At 40.9% G+C, this 20,653-nt stretch overlaps 3 protein-coding genes across 7 annotated transcripts in view; 2 read left to right on the top strand and 1 right to left on the bottom strand.

Moving 5' to 3' along the window:
* The window catches only part of LOC113656639 (fibronectin type III domain-containing protein 5-like), a 171,500-nt gene that overhangs the window by 129,764 nt on the left and 21,083 nt on the right, over positions 1-20,653 (top strand). The window contains exon 1 of one of the 5 annotated variants that reach the window (XM_047812222.1): positions 20,289-20,441. The exons of the other annotated variants lie outside the window; for them this stretch is intronic. The gene's annotated coding sequence lies outside the window, so the exon portion shown is untranslated. Of the gene's footprint in view, positions 1-20,288; positions 20,442-20,653 lie in introns of those variants that run through there. 5 annotated transcript variants of the gene reach the window in all.
* On the top strand, positions 731-4,278 carry LOC113656559 (toll-like receptor 13). The gene has a single exon (XM_027167876.2). The coding sequence runs from the start codon at positions 927-929 to the stop codon at positions 4,023-4,025; it is 3,099 nt and encodes a 1,032-aa protein (XP_027023677.1). The 5' UTR covers positions 731-926; the 3' UTR covers positions 4,026-4,278.
* LOC113656575 (toll-like receptor 13) lies at positions 6,638-11,336 on the bottom strand. The gene has a single exon (XM_027167893.2). It carries the CDS (start codon positions 11,166-11,168, stop codon positions 8,073-8,075), a length of 3,096 nt encoding a protein of 1,031 aa, XP_027023694.2. The 5' UTR covers positions 11,169-11,336; the 3' UTR covers positions 6,638-8,072.

Genomic DNA, 20,653 nt, shown 5'->3' on the forward strand with positions numbered 1-20,653 from the left:
TGTTTTTTTCCTTCTGTCTCTCCTGTGTGGTCCCCATCTCCCTCTTTCTCTCTCTTTCTCTCATTCATTAGAGTTTCGCTACTTAGATCCACGAATCCCCAGTGAAATGGAAGTTTATCGAGCGAACCTCCTACAAATAAATGGCAGAAATAATAGAGAAAGGACTAATTACTCATTCCTCTGACACTTTATAGATCAACAAAAATTTTTGTCCCTAAAGAAGATGAACGTAATGTTGGGCGGTGATGTTGGGTGAGAATCAGAGAAGGGCATGGAAAGAGAAAGCATTTGCGACAGGGAAAGAGCCAGGTTAAGGGATGGCTATAACTGAGGGGGGATGCATCATGCAACGGCAAGCAATTAATACTCTATGTGCTCCTGATACCCAGAATCTTGAACAGACATGAATAATATTCAGTGAAATGTACACTGATGTCTTCATGAACGTGCTAGCTTGTGGGGAATAGTGCCTTTTTTTGAACAGGATATCAAAATAATCTGTATTTAATCCCAGATTACTGTTCAATGGCAGCTAGATCAGTTGGAGGAACTTTTAGCACATAACCACAATACTGAGGTTTGACACATTGCTTAAGTTTATACTGCTTTAAAACATACCACAAGGTTCTGTGTCTATTAAACACTTTCTGTGCACTCCCATGAGGACTGTTAAGAAAAACATGTGCTTTAAAAATAAAGTTGATTTGCATGAATTTCCTCTTTTGAAGAAATGAGAACTGAGAAGAAAGAACTGAACAGAGCAGCAAAACAGACCATCAGAATACAACTTGGCTCTTCGGATTTGAAGGATCTCTTTGTTACTTCTTGGATATTCAACCAAAATGGCCAGAGCAGATGGACCACACCGCTGCATCATCTGACTAGATTCTCATCAAACGTTTGAGTTTTATGATTATGATTAAGCAATGTTTCGGTTCCTCTCCATGCTCCTACTAGCATCAGCTACAGGCTGGATGTCAAAAAAATGTTTTGTTTACGAAGATGAAATTATCAAAGACAACCAGATTATTCCGTCTTGCCCGAGGGGAAACCTAACAGCAAGCTGTTTGGATGTCAGTGACGTGAAGCTGGATCTTGCCATGCTTCCTCCTCGAGTTAACAGTCTTTGCCTGGAAGCAGCACAGGGACTGGAGCTACGTCCAAATGATTTTAAGCGATTCTCCATTCTTGAACAACTGCACATCCGATATTGTCCCAGGGCCATTCATTCTGGAGCTTTTGCAGGGTTGCCAAATCTGCGTCTGATATCATTTGACGGACTTTTTTTAAAAAAAACAGCCTGTTGCAGGACTTTTGTTTCAGCAAATGCTTTTGGGCAGCTACCCAGCTTGAGCGAGCTTTTTTTTTATTACTACAATATGTCAGCAATATCAACAGATGTATTTAGTGGAATAAAAGAACTACAAACCTTGCACTTTCAGAGCTGTGGCATCGAAATCCTAGATATTGCCTGTAAAACTGTTGAACTCTCACAATCAGTGATGTCCCTGTACGTCGGCACCGATGACACGGTTGTCCTGAGAAATCAGCACTGTCCTCGATTAGAGGACGCATCGACGGCCGAACATTTCAAAACCTTGAAAAGGATCAGTTTTGTATTTCCGGGTCTGAAATCCTTGGGGGAAAGCGTCTTCAAGTACTTTCAAAATATTTCCCTATTAAACATGCCCATGAATTCGGTTCTCAAGATGCAGCTGCTGCAGTCTGGAGTACAAAAGATTCAGACGCTGGAGGCAAAACTGGAACAAGGTGGTCTTGGGTCTGTTTGTGATATTGTATACAATCTTTCAGTTGAAAGCTTAAAATTAGAAAACGATTTTTCCCTTTGTGAGGATATCGAGCTCCAAGGATGTGCGAGACTGCGAGAAATACTACTTGTAAGCTCTTACTTGCAAGATAAGCTATGTTTCATTAGGGTTGTAAAAAATCTACAAGTTTTGGATTTGAGATTCAAATTTTTGCCACAGTTACTCCATAATATTTGTGACTCACCTGATATTTTGCAGCTGTTACAAAAGTTTTCTCTAAATTTTAGTTTGTTAAGCAGAATAACTAGAAGACAGTTTTATTGTCTACAAAATCTCCAAACTCTTGATCTCGCCTTTAATGAAATCTCTGTGATTGAAGATTTTGCATTTGCAGGATTTGATAAGTTGCAAGGTTCCTACATGAAGGACATGGGTTTGCTGAGTGATAATCAGACTTTTAATGGTCTCCGTTGTTTGGAATATTTAATTTTGAGAAATAATGAAATCTTGTCAATTAACTTTACTGCATTTGAAGGCCTGACAAATTTGAAAGTCTTGGACCTTCACGGCAACCTGATTACTCGGATCGCTGCGAAACATTCGATTCCGTATCAGGGACTGGAGAGTTTGGAAAGTTTAGACTTGAAATCTAACAGAATCACGTACGTCGATGACTTCGCATTCAAACAACTGAAAAGTTTAAAGACTTTAATTTTGGATAACAACAACATTTCTGAAATTAGCAGGTTCACCTTCTTTGGTCTGGATGGTTTAGAGTCATTGATGATTGAATATAATGTAGTTAACTATATCGAGCCCTTTGCCCTGAGCAATTTATCTGCTTTGCGGAAATTCTCAGTTGGGTGTCTCAAACATCCATCATCCATGACCGCAGAGGTCGAGATCAATCTCGGTCTCTGGTTTGGCCGCATTCCTATAAACCTCACTGAACTCATTATCAGCTCCTGCAGCCGCCCAATGAGCATCGTGATCGGGAGCGAGAGCGCCCCCAAACCTGGTCTACAGCTCGAAATCTTTGGACAAAGAGTCAGTTTCCGAGACTGCGAGAAGCCGTTCTTTCTGTCGGTGGTCGGTCTTAAAGCTATAGTCAAACAGCTTGTGTGTGGCTCACGCTTCGCTGGGAAATACTTCAAGTTCTTGGAAAGCTTTGAGTTATCTTCTCAAGTTATGACCACGTTTGATGATCTGGTCGATCTGAATACTCTTTTGCACCTTCGGTATCTTAAGTTAACATGCATAGACCTTTTTGACCAACCTCATCTTGGTATCCTGCTCCACAATCTGACAGCCCTGCAATTTTTTGGTTTGTACAGATCCCGAATTCCTTCCATTAGCGAAGACCTAACTAAAGACTTGAAATCACTCAAATATCTCTATTTTAGTTTGTACAATGACTTGAATGTGATTGACAACTTTGCCAAGCCACTTTTAAATCTGAGGTACATTGTTATGATTAACATGATGCTTTTCTGCAGCTGTGACAGCGCTTGGTTTAATCAATGGAGCACAGACAACAGACAGGTCCAAGTTCTAACATGGTTGTACCCAACGAGACATGCATTAGAATGCCGAAACATGAACGGCATACAAGACTTTGCTAAGTACAGTGTGTCCAGCTGCTCCCTGCATGTGGGATTTATCTTATACATTTCTACTTCTCTTGGGATTCTGCTTTTCATGTTAGTGGTTCTGGTCCATAATCTTGCTGGAGATTACCTGCTGGCGTTTATATACATCGCTCAGGGCTGGATGGACAAAGCCATCCGAGGGAGCGCTAAGAGACGCTATCAGTATGATGTTTTTGTCTCGTACTCGGGAACAGACGAGTCCTGGGTTGTGGATGAGCTTCTGCCCAATCTGGAGAGACGAGGACCACCGTTCCTGCAGCTCTGTCTCCACAGTCGGGACTTTCAACTAGGTGTGGACATTGCAGAGAACATCACCGGAAGTCTGTACAGGAGCCGCCACACGCTTTGCCTGCTTAGCCGCCAATATCTCCGCAGCAAATGGTGCTCTTTAGAGATGAAGCTGGCCACGGACTACCTGATAGCCGAGCACAGGGACATTCTGATTGTCGTGTTCCTGGAGAAGATCTCCCCGAAACTTCTGTCCGCTCACCACAGGCTGGCACGATTTGTCAAGAGGAAAACCTACCTAGACTGGCCCCAGGACCCCCAACAACAGGTGGCATTCTGGGATAGACTGTGGGCCAAGCTCGCACCTAAGCCTTTCTGAAGCCAGTAATCAATCTCTGATCTGCTCTCAGATCATTTTATATATCAGTAGAAAATTCTTTACTAATATTAACTCTTGCTATTCATCAGCCAGGTTTTCTTTAAAGGTTTTAAAAGAACATTAAAATTTTACTTTCAGTTTGTATTTACTTCTATATGAATCTATATAATTTAATTAATTTTATTTTTATTTGGCTTTTATATAAATTTTATCTTCATTTACATATTTATTGATTTTTTTTAATTGAATCCAACTTTTCTGTATTATTATTATTATTATTATTATTATTATTATTATTATTATTATTATTATTATTATTATTATTATTATTATTATTATTATGTCTCATTTGGAAGCTGATTCTTACTCTAATCTTCTGAATTTTTGTATTTTTTTTCATTCATATTTAAACAGCCTCTTTAAAGTGTATTTACTGCAGAACTTTACCTAGAAAATATATTCTGATTGTTCTAATTTCAAATAAATTTTTCTGCAAATTATTTAGACTTTATGCTAATGAGTGTTGCTTCACTTACTTTGCTACTTAGAAGGTTAGAATTAACAGCCATGTCGCTTTCCAATGAATATGACAAACCATCCAGGTTGAACCAGCAGGGGGAGCTGTGAGCTTATTTGTTGGGTCTGGGTCGTTCGTACAGATATACACTCAGTGTCCATTTTATTAGGAACATTCGCATTCTTGCACTTTTCCAATTAGCCAATCATCTGACATCTGCTTGATGAGTAATGATTTGCAGATACACGTCCAGTTTCACGTCCATTTCAGTTCACGGCAAACATCAGAATAGAGGGAAATTGTGATTGACTGCGATGTGGTTGATATCAGATAATCTGAATCTAGAGTTTCTGTGAGTGGAAATGGCTTTGTTGATGAGAGAGGACAGAGGAGAATGGTTTGCTCCTCATGTTCCTCTACCTCCTCCTTCTTATCCTTGGGCTCCTCCACCTGTTCAACCTTCTCTTCATGTTCCTCCACCAGCTTAATCACTACTTTCTCAACCTGTTCCTCGTGTTCTTTACTTCCTCCACTTCCTCTTGTTAAGCTTGTTCCTCAAGATGAGGAAGTACCAAGAGGCTTGGAGTCTAGAATTAAAGACTGATCTGCACTCTCACAAATAATTAATTGATTCATGTTTAACATTCGGTTGTGTTGAGTTAAAGTTCCAAGCTCCAAAATCTTACTTTACACACATAAAGCATCTCCATACTTTTGGTCAATCAATGAAAAAACATTTATTACAGTCCAACACGCTGACTAAAACAGTCAGGATAAAGTCAAGTGTAAACATTTTTAATGTTGATAAATGTAAAAAGTAAAATGATGAGGTCCTGACGTTAACCCTGAATAATTTGTCATGATGCCTATGCAGTGACAAATCATGTCTTAATAATAAATGATTTAGGTATTACTTTTTTTTTCATAGAAAGTTTATGACACTGTTTCACCAGAGTGCCACAATTAGGCCAACCAGGATCATCAGTGGGATCATCACCAAGATCATCACCAGGATGATCTCACTGTCACATCTCTATGTCTTACAGATTGGTCTACAAGGTTTGCTGCAACAAGCAAAAGAAGTAAAACCAAAACAATAACAATAGATTGTTCTTCGACCCATAAATATAGCTAGAAGCAGCGATGTCCAGGGTTCAATCATTGTTCACACTTGTCAAGGAAAATAGAACAGTAAAGAGAAGTAAAGTTCATGATTTGTTGAGTAGCTCAATCCCAACCCTGCTGACACCAGATTGGCCAATTCAATCAAGTCCAGCCTTTTCCCAAGTACATTTGCATAACAAATGTTGTATAGCAAATTTCAACCTGACTAGACTTTCTTGAATTAGCACATGGCCACAGAATCCAGTACAATGATGCTACAACAGCAGTATGCAATAACGGTCCTTAGTTACATGTGAAATCTAATTTATATGACGATATATTATCAGTAAATAAAAATAATGGCATCCCCAAGCAGCGATCTACACTCTTGCACCCTTTGCAAATGGAGCCATAGTGACCAGCTTATACCAAGTTGCACAAAACACTAATGTTAAAATTAATATTCTGCTAGGTTTTATGATGTTAGCTCAGTGCTAATGCTCAGTGATCATACAAATGGAAATATGCAATCTGTGTGATATTATTCATTTGAGTTTTAAAAGATAGTATGCTACCGATGATGACACCAAAACGTTTAACCTGAGAGGATGGACAGATTGCAATAGAGCCCTGCGCGGGACTGTTTTTATAAACCCACACGCGCCCCCTCCCGCTGAATTTCTGATCAGAACCGCCCGCACGCGCAAGCTGTGTGTTCCACTCCCGCCCGCACCCGCAATGTTTGTGTCCACTCCCGCCCACTCACGCGGATTTTTTCTTGAGAGCTTGTGAAAATTTTGATTGTATACAAATAATCAGACTAATTATTAGTTCAGGCTAATAACAGAATTAAACATGAATGCATTTAAATAAGATAAATTAATACTAATGCTAATACTAATCTTCTTCTCAACATCATGTGTTGACTCCATTCTTATTATTAGGCTACACGCCAAATCCCACCGGGTCTCACGGATCTCCCGCTAAATTTTCTGACCGCCCACTTCTGCCCGGGGCAAAGGTGAAACCGCCCGCTCCCGCGAGATTTGCGTTGGGTCCCGCGGATCCCGCGGGAGCCCGATCCCAATGCAGCCTTCTAGATTGCAGTATTGTACATATGTAAAAGAAAAAGAGATTTAGAGAGATTAGATTTAGACACAACAGATCTAGTGCCAACAAGCAGAGCCTCACTTTTATTGCCATTTACCTTCAAAAAGTTTGCTGAGAGCCAGTCTTTAATTTCAGCTAAACAGCTTGACAAATATGGTGGAGGAAAAGAACCGGTGAGTTTGGCAGACAGGTAGAGTTGGGTGTCATCCGCATAGCAGTGAAAATTTGTACCATATTTCCTTAAAATATCACCAAGAGGAAGCATATATATAATGAAAAGAAGTGGTCCCAGGACAGAACCCTGGGGAACACCAGTAGTTACTGTAGAGGTTCTTGAACTAAAACCTTTTAATAAGGTGCAGGTGGAGGAGGTAAAGAACACGAGGAACAGGTTGAGAAGGTAGTAATTAAGCTGGTGGAGGAACATGAAGAGAAGGTTGAACAGGCCTCATTCTCCTCTGTCCTCTCTCATCAACAAAGCCATTTTCACTCACAGAATTTTTTTTCTGATTTGAACTCTAGATTCCGATTATCTGACATCAACCACATTGCAGACAGTCACAATTTCCCTCTATTCTGATGTTTGCCGTGAACTGAAATAGACGTGAAACTGGAGGTGTATCTGCAAATCATTACTCAACAAGCAGCTGTCAGATGATTGGCTAATTGGAGAAGTGCAAGAATGCTGATGTTCGTAATAAAATGGACACTGAGTGTATATCTGTACGAACGACCCAGACCCAACAAATAAGCTAACAGCTCCCCCTGCTGGATGGTTTGTCATATTCATTTTTAAGCGACATGGCTGTTAATTCTAACCTTCTAAGTAGCAAAGTAAGTGAAGCAACACTCATTAGCATACCGTGTAAATAATTTGCAGAAAAAATTCTTTGAAATTAGAACAATCAGAATATATTTACTAGGTAAAGTTCTGAACTAAATACACTTTAAATAGGCTGTTTAAATATGAATGAAAACAAAAATAAAAAAATTCAGAAGACTAGAGTACAAAAGAGCTTCAAAATGAGACATAATAATAATAATAATAATTATAATAATAATAATAGTAATAATACAGAAAAGTCAATAAATGTGTAAATGAAGATAGAATTGAAATAAAAGCCAAATGAAAATAAAATCAATTAAATTATACAGATCCATATAGAAGTAAATACAAACTGAAAGTAAAATAAACATTTTACATTATTTTTAAAACCTTTAAAGAAAACCTGGCTGATGAATATCAAGAGTTAGTAAAGAATTTTCTACTGATATATAAAATGATCTGAGAGCAGATCAGAGATTGATTACTGGCTTCAGAAAGGCTTAGGTGCGAGCTTGGCCCACAGTCTATCCCAGAATGCCACCTGTTGTTGGGGGTCCTGGGGCCAGTCTAGGTAGGTTTTCCTCTTGACAAATCGTGCCAGCCTGTGGTGAGCGGACAGAAGTTTCGGGGAGATCTTCTCCAGGAACACGACAATCAGAATGTCCCTGTGCTCGGCTATCAGGTAGTCCGTGGCCAGCTTCATCTCTAAAGAGCACCATTTGCTGCGGAGATATTGGCGGCTAAGCAGGCAAAGCGTGTGGCGGCTCTTGTACAGACTTCCAGTGATGTTCTCTGTGATGTCCACACCTAGTTGAAAGTCTCGACTGTGGAGACAGAGCTGCAGGAATGGTGGTCCTCGTCTCTCTAGATTGGGCAGAAGCTCATCCACAACCCAGGACTCGTCTGTTCCCGAGTACGAGACAAAAACGTCATACTGATAGCGTCTCTTAGCGCTCCCTCGGATGGCTTTGTCCATCCAGCCCTGAGCGATGTATATAAACGCCAGCAGGTAATCTCCAGCAAGATTATAGACCAGAACCACTAACATGAAAAGCAGAATCCCAAGAGAAGTAGAAATGTATAAGATAAATCCCACATGCAGGGAGCAGCTGGACACACTGTACTTAGCAAAGTCTTGTATGCCGTTCATGTCTCGGCATGCTAATGCATGTCCCCTTGGGTACGACCATGTTAGAACTTGGACCTGTCTGTTGTCTATGCTCCATTCGTTAAACCAAGCATTGTCACAGCTGCAGAAAAGCATCATGTTAATCATAACAATGTACCTCAGATTTAAAAGTGGCTTGGCAAAGTTGTCAATCACATTCAAGTCATTGTACAAACTAAAATAGAGATATTTTAGTGATTTCAAGTCTTTAGTTAGGTCTTCGTTAATGGAAGGAATTCGGGATCTGTACAAACCAAAAAATTGCAGGGCTGTCAGATTGTGGAGCAGGATACCAAGATGAGGTTGGTCAGAAAGGTCTATGCTTGTTAACTTAAGATTCCGAAGGTGCAAAAGTGTATTCAGATCGACCAGATCATCAAACGTGATCATAACCTGAGAATATAACTCAAAGCTTTCCAAGAACTTGAAGTATTTCCCAGCGAAGCGTGAGCCACACACAAGCTGTTTGACTATAACTTTAAGACCGACCACCGACAGAAAGAACGGCTTCTCGCAGTCTCGGAAACTGACTCTTTGTCCAAAGATTTCGAGCTGTAGACCAGGTTTGGGGGCGCTCTCGCTCCCGATCACGATGCTCATTGGGCGGCTGCAGGAGCTGATAATGAGTTCAGTGAGGTTTATCGGAATGCGGCCAAACCAGAGACCGAGATTGATCTCGACCTCTGCGGTCATGGATGATGGATGTTTGAGACACCCAACTGAGAATTTCCGCAAAGCAGATAAATTGCTCAGGGCAAAGGGCTCGATATGGTTAACTACATTATATTCAATCATCAATGACTCTAAACCATCCAGACCAAAGAAGGTGAACCTGCTAATTTCAGAAATGTTGTTGTTATCCAAAATTAAAGTCTTTAAACTTTTCAGTTGCTTGAATGCGAAGTCATCGACATACGTGATTCTGTTAGACTTCAAGTCTAAACTTTCCAAACTCTCCAGTCCCTGATACGGAATCGAATATTTCGCAGCGATCCGAATAATCAGGTTGCCGTGAAGATCCAAGACTTTCAAACTGGTCAGGCCTTCAAATGCAGTAAAGTTAACTGACAAGATTTTATTACCTCTTAAAATTAAATATTCCAAACAACGGAGACCATTAAAAGTCTGATTATCACTCAGCAAACCCATGTCCTTCATGTAGGAACCTTGCAACTTATCAAATCCTGCAAATGCAAAATCTTCGATCACAGAGATTTTATTAAAGGCGAGATCAAGAGTTTGGAGATTTTGTAGACAATAAAACTGTCTTCTATTTATTCTGCTTAACAAACTATGATTTAGAGAAAACTTTTGTAACAGCTGCAAAATATCAGGTGAGTCACAAAGATTATGGAGTAACTGTGGCAAAAATTTGAATCTCAAATCCAAAACTTGTAGATTTTTTACAACCCTAATGAAACATAGCTTATCTTGCAAGTAAGAGCTTTCAAGTTGCATTTCTCGCAGTCTTGCACATCCTTCGAGCTCGATATCGTCACAAAGGGAAAAATCGTTTTCTAATTTTAAGCTTTCGACTGAAAGATTGTATACAATATCACAAACAGACCCAAGACCACCTTGTTCCAGTTTTGCCTCCAGCGTCTGAATCTTTTGTACTCCAGACTGCAGCAGCTGCATTTTGAGAACCGAATTCATGGGCAAGTTTAATAGGGAAATATTTGGAAAGTACTTGAAGACGCTTTCCCCCAAGGATTTCAGACCCGGAAATACAAAACTGATCCTTTTCAAGGTTTTGAAATGTTCGGCCGTCGATGCGTCCTCTAATCGAGGACAGTGCTGGTTTCTCAGGACAACCGTGTCATCGGTGCTGACGTACAGGGACGTCAGTGATTGTGAGAGTTCAACAGTTTTGCAGGCAATATCCAGGATTTCGATGCCACAGCTCTGAAAGTGCAAGGTTTGTAGTCCTTTTATTCCACTAAATACATCTGTTGATATTGCTGACATATTGTAGTAATAAAAAAATAGCTCACTCAAGCTGGATAGCCCAAAAGCATTTGCTGAGAACGAAGTCTTGCAACAGGCTGTTTTTTTTAAAAAAAGTCCATCAAATGATATCAGACGCAGATTTGGCAACCCTGTAAAAGCTCCAGAATGAATGGCCCTGGGACAATATCGGATGTGCAATTGTTCAAGAATGGAGAATCGCTTAAAATCATTTGGACGTAGCTCCAGTCCCTGTGCTGCTTCCAGGCAAAGACTGTTAACAAGAGGAGGAAGCATGGCAAGATCCAGCTTCACATCACTGACGTCCACACAGCTTGCTGTTAGGTTTCCCAGCGGGCAAGACGGAATGATCTGGTTGTCTTTGATAACTTCATCTTCGTAAAGAAAACATTTTTTAGACTTCCAGCCTGTAGCTGATGCTAGTAGGAGCATGGAGAGGAACCGAAACATTGCTTAATCATAAAACTCAAACGTTTGATGAGAATCTAGTCAGATGATGCAGCGGTGTGGTCCATCTGCTCTGGCCATTTTGGTTGAATATCCAAGAAGTAACAAAGAGATCCTTCAAATCTGAAGAGCCAAGTTGGATTTTGAGTGTCTGTTTTGCTGCTCTGTTCAGTTCTTTCTTCTCAGTTCTCATTTCTTCAAAAGAGGAAATTCATGCAAATCAACTTTATTTTTAAAGCACATGTTTTTCTTAACAGTCCTCATGGGAGTGCACAGAAAGTGTTTAATAGACACAGAACTTTGTGGCATGTTTTAAAGCAGTATAAACGCAATGTGTCAAACCTCAGTATTGTGGTTATGTGCTAAAAGTTCCTCCAACTGATCTAGCTGCCATTGAACAGTAATCTGGGATTAAATTCAGATTATTTTGATAACCTGTTCAAAAAAGGCACTTTTTCCCCACAAGCTAGCAGGTTCATGGAGACATCAGTGTACATTTCACTGAATATTATTCATGTCTGTTCATGATTCTGGGTATCAGGAGCGCATAGAGTATTAATTGCTTTTCGTTGCATGATGCATTCCCTCTCAGTTATAGCCATCCCTCAACCTGGCTCGTTTCCTGTCGCAGATGCTTTCTCTTTCCATGCCCTCCTCTGATTCTCACCCAACATCACCGCCCAACGTTACATTCATTTTCTTTAGGGACAAAAACTTGTTGGTGATCAATAAAGTGTCAGAGGAATGAGTAATTAATCCTTTCTCTATTATTTCTGTCATTTATTTGCCCGAGGTTTGCTTGATAAATTTCCTCGAGCCGATCAACACCATCTGACCAATCAGAATCGAGCATTCGGTCTAAATAATGCGGGAGAAATATTTACGGATATTGTAGAGTGTTTTTTCCTTCTGTCTCTCCTGTGTGGTCCCCATCGCCCTCTTTCTCTCTCTTTCTCTCATTCTTTAGAGTTTCCCCGCTTAGATTCACGAACCTCCAGTGAAATGGAAGTTTATCGAGCGAACCTCCTACAAATAAATGACAGAAATAATAGAGAAAGGATTAATTACTCATTCCTCTGACACTTTATTGATCACCAACTTTCTCAACAACAGGAGAAACAGAATGTGTGTGTGTGTGAGTGTGTGTGTGTGTGTGTGTGTGTGTGTGTGTGTGTGTGTGTGTGTGTGTGTGGCGGAGAGAGCTGAGACGTAAACATAAATTCCGTGTTTGGCTTCTCTCATATATTCATCCGCAGCTCTTATTCACTTTAGATTGGGACTCTGGGCTTTTATTTCAGAGGAACAGATGCATAACAATTGAGCTTTGGCTTTATTCATTTACATCCAGAGCGAAGCCATGAATGAAAATGTGGCTTGTAGGCTGTTTGGAAATGGCTGACACTGCTGATTCTCTCTCTCTCTCTCTCTCTCCCTCTCTCTCTCTCTCTCTCTCTCTCTCTCTCTCTCTCTCTCTCTCTCTCTCTCTCTCTCTCTCTCTCTCACACACACACATAAACACACACAAACAACAGTCTAAGCCAAAGATGTCTTTATGTGTGTGTGTGTGTCCATTTTGTTTGTTTCACGTGTTGTTCCACACACTGTATGCATTTTTCCATCATCAAGCTGTTGTACTCATTTCTCAAGCATTTTCAGGCAACAAAAAACTTTCATTCTGTTCACTTTTGTGCCGCTAACATGAACATTTTTGTTTAAAGGTGCGGTCTCCGTTGTTTGATAAATGCTTCAGAAAACTGCATTGGGCCGCCAAAAAAACAAAACAGAAACAAAACTAACGTGTAGCCAATGAGCAGAAAGGGGCGTGTCTTGTCGATATGGGCGGAGAGAGCGTTCAGTGCGCGTGTGTGCCATTAGCAGAAAGCGGTTTTAACATTGACATGGGGGATAAAAACAAAGAAAGAAAGCGAAGAAAGACTTACGATAAGGCAAGAAGTAGGACGTGTTAATATAGGATCAGCTTTCCAGCGCTGGAGAGAACTGAACGTCTTCCGCGTGAAACGGATCTAAACCTTTCATGATACAACACACAGTACTACAAAAACCCATTTGTATTACCATAGTGTTACTCATTGAGTTCATTTATTGATAAAAATATACCCTCGGTCAGCTGCCCCAACAGGTTCTGCCATAATACTTGTCTGGGTTATACAGTACTTGGGTTATACTTGTCTGGTGTATGTGTGGGGTGGAGCTACTAAAACAGGGGTTGGACCCATTTGGGTTAGGGGCGTGTTTGTTTTGGTGATTTCAAATGTCAACATTGGCTTTCAAACAATGGAGACCCCACCTTTAATCGAGCGGAAAATATTTGCAAAGACAGAGAACAAGTTTCTCTGAGTTTGTGAAGATCTGAGACGAAAATAATCAGGGGATAGAAAATACTGACTGAAGAAGCACAGGACGTCAGCTTTTTTCCACTCATTGTTGCTAAATGTAATACCATTATAAAATGAATGCCGGAGACACGCCTCTGTTCTGAGTAAACTCCGCCCCCTCCTCTGTAGCAGCTAAAGTGATATTAGCATTTCGTTCACAAGTCGGTTCTGACATCTTTATTAAAAGAGCATGCAGGGAGACGGAAATGTTTTTGCAGAACACACACACTCACACTCACACACACACACACACACACACACACACACACACACACACACACACACACACACACACACACACACACACAGAACTAAAGCCTGTGTGTAAGCAGCTTTTCTTCACATTAACCCACAGTGTGTTGTTCTGTTGATGAAATGGAGCGATCCATTTCCTGCCGTCCGCACAAAACAGATGGAGCAGGAACCTTGGCTTCCATCTCGTCCATTTAATTAGCGCGATGCCCACGTCGGCTCTCGCATTGTCTGTTCATTCATCAGCTGGCCGTCAGACGCTCAGAAACTCAAAAGATCCCAGCACAGCTTTCTAATCCCTCCTTACGACACGTAAAAAAAAACAAAAAACGTAAATAAATAAATAAATAAAATACAGCAGAGATTTCTGTGCCCTCTGCCAACAAGCCTCTTGTGCGTGACCTCACTCTTCTCTCGTTCCGATCGCCGACGTCAGATAGGCGATGGATTGCAGTATAAGTTCTGCTTTTTAGATGACATCATTATGAGCATTAATATTGGTGCTTCTCTTCCCTCACCATCTCTCCACTTTCTCATTCTCCATCCCTGATTTCCTTCTCTTCATCCCACTCCCTTCCCTCTCTCTCTCTCTCTCTCTCTCTCTCTCTCTCTCTCTCTCTCTCTCTCTCTCTCTTATACTCACTCTTTCTCTCTCCTTCCATCCTCCTAATCCTCTTTCACCCTAATCCCTCTCTCTCTTTTTCTTTCCTTCTCCCTACTGTTCACTCTTTCTTTTCAACACTCTAAATCTTTACTGTTCACTGTATCTCTTTGTCTCTCTCCATCACAACCTCGCTCTTGTTTTACATGTCTCTCTATCTCTGATGGCAGTATCTGCCATCCCCGTTCTGGAAATTTGGTCTTTGGTGAAAAGAAGGATTCCTCTCTCCTCCTTTTCTGTCTATCCCGTGGTCCTGAATGAAAAACTGATGCTTTTAGTCGAGATTATTGTGCTGTGAGAGAAATATTTCCTGCTGCTTCACTCATGCCTCACTCTCGCTTTGCTTTAAAGAGTCTTAAAGAGTCAGAAAGAGTCATAAAGAGCCTTAAAGAGTTATAAAGTGTCATGAAGAGCCTTAAAGTATCATAAAGAGTCTAAAGAGTCTTAGAATTATAAAAAGTCTTAAAGAATCTTAGAATTATAATTAGTCTTAAAGATTCATAAAGAGTCATAAAGAGTTTTAAAGAGTCTTAAAGAGTCATAAAAAGTCACTGAGTCCTGAAGAGTCATACTGAGCCTTAAAGTATCATAAAGAGTCTAAAGAGTCTTAGAATCATAAAGAGTCTTAAAGAATCTTAGACTTATAAAGAGTCTTAAAGAATCATAGAGTCATAAAGAGTCTTTAAGATCCATAAAGAGTCATGAAGAGTCTTAGAGTTATAAAGAGTCATACAGAGCCTTAAAGATTCATAAAGAGTCACAAAGAGTCATACTGAGCCTTAAAGAGTCACAAAGAGTCATACTGAGCCTTAAAGTATCATAAAGAGTCTAAAGAGTCTTAGAATCATAAAGAGTCTTAAAGAATCTTAGAATTATAAAGAGTCTTAAAGAATCATAAAGAGTCATAAAGAGTCTTTAAGATCCATAAAGTGTCATAAAGAGCCTTAAAGTATCTTAGAGTCACAAACAGTCTTAAAGAGTCATAAAGAGCCTTAAAGAGCCATAAAGAGTCATAATATTAATAAAAAGAGTTATAATATAAGTAAATGAATAATATTTTGAATAATATAGCTTTTACTCTGCGTGTTTTTCCCTCGTGTCTTCACCCGCCGCCGCCTCCACCCGCGGACATTAGGGCCTAGTCTTCAGAGAGATCTTTTCACCTAAAGCACTGCGGTGATCAACTAAACGTCAGCATAGAAAAAAACACTTACACTCTTTCGGGATTTGAGAAACAGTGCACAGCTTTCTCCCTCAATGGTGAGAAAGAGTCAGCGAGGCAGGAGAATGTCGTCTAAATGTAAATGTGCTTGTGCTGTTCCGCGCTCCTGCTAACACGGGGACACGCTAACAGCTGGGAAATGAGGTGTGTGTTTCTCACGCTCATGTTTCTGTGATGGTTTCCATTATGACTCATGCATTAAAACATGTGTGAGATGGATAGAGGCAGATATCACACACACACACACACACACACACACACACACACACACACACACACACACACACACACACACACACACACACACAAACACACACACACACAGAAAACAACCAGATGTTTGGTAGCGTTCACTATTAGCTCCCATTAGCTTAATTCAATGACTGTTACTTAATTAATATTCCACCAACTCAGTACTCAGTAGTTTGTACAGTCTGCAGTTCTCACTGTGTAGTTGTTTATACTGTAGTCGACATGGAGTTTTTATATTGTTGTTTTTCATGCTGTAGTTTTTTTAATTTCATGGTGGGGAAAAATAAAGTTCTTCATTCTCACCATATTGTACCACATGGATTCAAACCCTTCATCTCTCTCCGGCAAGTCGTCATCTCTCCTCATTTACATTTCTTCTTTTATGAGCTCCGAGGCTCGGAGGTGACGTGAAAGATCCTCTGTGCCTGTGGAGAGTCTGTAGGATCACATTAACTGGGATCTGTTACAGATTCATCGCCACGGTGAAGCGTGATGGATGACAGAGCCTCGGCCTGTCGGGAGGAGCAGAATTAGCCAAACGCAGGTCAAAATTAATCCCGGCCTTGTAGCGCGAGGGAGATAAAGACTATCGATCTCAGACGCTTTTCGTCTCCTCACGAGCTTCCAGAATGCGCCGGAGAGATCCGAGCGGTTTCCTTACAGGAAATACGAGTCAGCGGTGGGAGATGGAACGATCTATAAAGCACTATTAAGGGTCACTTTATTTTATCTCCACACGCCAGCTACATTAGAACGAGTGCAGCAGATGGTGATGTATTATATAGCAAGATGAAAGTCTTTCTTTGGAGGTCTCAAACACACACACACACACACACACACACACACACACACACACACACACACACACACACACAGAATCTCCCTGTTGACTGTAAAGCTAATTTGTAGCATAACAGACATAAAAAGAAACTCGATAAAGTTATAGTGCGTGCACACACACACACACACACACACACACACACACACACACACACACACACACACACACACACACACACACACACACAGACACTCACACACACACACACACACACACACACACACTCACACACACACACACACACTCACACACACACACACACACACACACACACACACACACACACACACACACACGTGCATATCACTAAAATGGGCTCCAACACAACACTCTTTCCACCTTAGCCAGTATTTTCTTCCTATCTTCAGCAACTAGCTTTTGGTTCCTCCACAGAAAATATTAACATAACTTTTTCACTACATTAGCATCATTTCAGACAGGAAATCTATCAGGGCTTCCCAACGAAGTTTGGCATAAACAAGAGGCTATTAATTTTTTGGCGGAAACTCTTTCACGAGCTCGTTTGCTGAAATCGCTCAACATGTTCGTGAAGCACTCTGATTACTCTCGGCTTCTTTTTGGCTCACGTTGCCTCGCGTCCATAAATATCGTACGTCTTCGATTGGCTCTCGCTCTGACACTTTTACTGCGTCCATTTTCCCTCAAGGCTCGTGCACTCGCTGTGTTACAGAATGACTCGGATGATTGACGGCCTACGGGCTGCTGATGGACAGGAAGTCACTCCCTCTTTATGTATCGAACACGAGATTTTAAACCTCTTTACTGCCTAAACACCTAGAAGTGCCTTTTATTTCTATTCCACAGCTTCAGACGTCTTTATCTCTAGATCGTTGTGGAGATGAAGACCTGTAATTGCTGTAGACGATGGCTGTAGAGATTCTAGGTGTATCGTGTACATTTATGAATGCTTTACAAACACTGCTATAACACATAACGGGTTTTAAATCAAACACATATTTGGATTATTTGTTAAAAGGATTTTTATTATTATCTGTTTGTGATAATTGCAGCATTTCTGGATATGCTCTGTACCGTTATTCTATAACACACACACACACACACACACACACACACACACACACACACACACACACACACACACACACACACACACACACACAATGTGATGAGGCAGATGTATGGTTGTGTTTGCCAGCTGTATCTGGTGATGAATATTCATGCAGCATGAAAAGGATGACTTCAGGACTTTTAAAACTGTTTGTGTGTGTGTGTGTGTGTGTGTGTGTGTGTGTGTGTGTGTTTAGCAATATGCATGTGTGTGTGTTTGTTTGAGTCTGTTTGCTTGTGTGTATCTTTATGAATATGCGTGTGTGTGTGTATGTGTGTGTGTGTGTGTGTGTGTGTGTGTGTGTGTGTGTGTGTGTGTGTGTGTGTGTGTGTGTGTGTGTGTGTGTGTGTTTGTGCGCGTGTGTGTGTGAAACTGATGGCAGAAACTGAACAGTTCAGCACACTGGGCTGTAAATAATGTCTAACCTTCATTTTATTTCTACAAACACAACATCGTTAAAAATTACTGTGCTCCATCTCTCTCTCTCTCTCTCTCTCTCTCTCTCTCTCTCTCTCTCTCTCTCTCTCTCTCTCTCTCTCTCTCTCTCCAACTCTCCATCTCTCCATCTCTCTCACTCACTGCACTTCATTGTCTTGAACACTACAGCAATTACAGGACTGAGAGAGATCATTTCTCTTTCTGTATCTCTGTCTCTCATTGATTCCTGTTTCTTACTTTCTCTTTTCCAACACCTTAACACCCCCCACCCCCCACCCCCCACCAACTTAAAAAAAACCAAAAACAACTCACACAGATATTCTTCCCATAAGCGGTGTAATGAAGACTCTGCAATCTAATCTGTGGAGCTCATCATCACATTTCCATGTACTTTTGTGTAATTTATTCTATTCTATTCATTTATATTTTTACATTTATTCCGTAATGAACATAAAGTGAGAGCGACGCGTCCAAACTCAGAACAGTCAGTGAAGAACGGCCATGAACGAGTTTCCGTTATTCCAGACTTAGAGGAAGCCGCTGACGTTATTTAATATACAACGTTTAGGCAAGACGGTGTGTGTCCTACAGAAATGCTCTCAATTGTTCCCAAAATAAAGCCAAAAACCCTGCTGTTGCCACTGACTCGAGTTACAGGGATTTATTTCATCGTGGTGATTTTGATTCAGCGGTTTATTATTAAGAACTACTTTGTAAATTGATCGATTAATTAATCGATTAATTAATTAATCGATTAATTAATCGATTAATTAATTAATTTATTTTTGTTGAAGTTCTGTAGCTTTTTGAAGTAAGCAAGCTGTTGGCCAACCCAACACTGTACATCACTGTTTATGCTGCGGACACTGAAGTTAGTTGAAATATGGAACGATTAACAAAAATATCTGACAGAAACGGATGCAAGTTTAATGGGAGGTGTGTTTACATTCGAGCAGCATGACGGATGCTGGACAGTCACACAATAAGTGAAGGAGTGGCATTAAGGATGAAGCGGTGCTGCAGTGACGGCAGGGTTTAACTGTAAGAGAGAGAGAGAGAGAGAGAGAGAGAGAGAGAGAGAGAGAGAGAGAGAGAGAGAGAGAGAGAGAGAGAGAGAGAGAGAGAGAGAGAGAGAGAGAGAGAGAGAGAGAGAGAGATGCGGGAGTGAGAGGTGACTGCAGAGGGCGGCGTCACACCTCTCTGACTCTGACGGCCCTGCAGCACTGGTCACGCTCCTCCAGCTTCCTGTCTTCCTGTCCTGCACAGAGGAAGACCGAAAGGTCAGCGGAGAGAGTATTGGCTTGGTTTCTCATCTCTCTCTCTCTCTCTCTCTCTCTCTCTCTCTCTCTCTCTCACACACACACACACACACACACACACACACACACACACACACACACACACACACACACACACACACACACACACACACACACACAGATGCACACAAACTTCTTATAACTAGTTCTAATTCTAATCAGTGATCAGTGTGTCTAAGTCAAATCATTACATCAGACAGCTCTGGGATTTAATATATGTGTCCTTTAAAAAAGCTTTAAGCCTTACTGTTGCAATTAAATTCTCGATTCTGATTGGTCGTTCGCTCTACATACACTACGCTATTTCTAAATAGGAATGCATGGACACTGATAACCTGCTCACCTTTCCATAGGAATACCATTTGAGAGTCTCTGTGATTGTGCAGAACCAGTGGACACCGTGCTGTCCCATAATGCAACAGAACAGCTGACAAATTTGGACAGAAATCAGAGGAAGTTAGTGAGAATATGAAGTAGCACCAGCAAGCTGCCTCTCTTGGGGCTCTTAGACCTCACTGCTCCTGGGGCAGGAAATAAAGGGACTCGGATATAACAAGCTCGTGAAGAATATAATTTCACTGCGCAGCACAAGGAGCTCAATGCAGTAAAAGCTCTAACTGGACACTAGTTCATCTGGAGTTTAATGTGTGTTTAATATGCTGAGGGTGAATTTGACCCCCGGAGGAATTACATACACCATTAAATTCGCAGCACTGCTTTACTTCACACTGACCTTAAAGCCTTAAACTGAGCACTGAGCCTCTGTGTTCTCTCGCTGGATATCTATGAACACCAGGACGGAGAGGTAAATAACAGTGGATTAAATCAGCATCAGCGATGGGAAACGAATCCCCTCTGCTGATCGTGGGTCCAATTAAATACTGAATGCACATAATGTAACGGAGGTGTACTTTATCAAATTTTTAAAGGAAAACAAAGTCCCAGAAGTAAGTGTGTGTGTGTGTGTGTGTGTGTGTGTGTGTGTGTGTGTGTGTGTGTGTGTGTGTGTGTGTGTGT

This window comes from Tachysurus fulvidraco, chromosome 4 (assembly GCF_022655615.1).
Source record: "Tachysurus fulvidraco isolate hzauxx_2018 chromosome 4, HZAU_PFXX_2.0, whole genome shotgun sequence".
NCBI lineage: Eukaryota > Metazoa > Chordata > Actinopteri > Siluriformes > Bagridae > Tachysurus > Tachysurus fulvidraco.

Bases quoted from the DNA above. Each gene is read 5' to 3' on its own strand.
- LOC113656559 (XM_027167876.2), top strand. From the start codon at position 927: ATGTTTCGGTTCCTCTCCATGCTCCTACTAGCATCAGCTACAGGCTGG.
- LOC113656575 (XM_027167893.2), bottom strand. From the start codon at position 11,168: ATGTTTCGGTTCCTCTCCATGCTCCTACTAGCATCAGCTACAGGCTGG.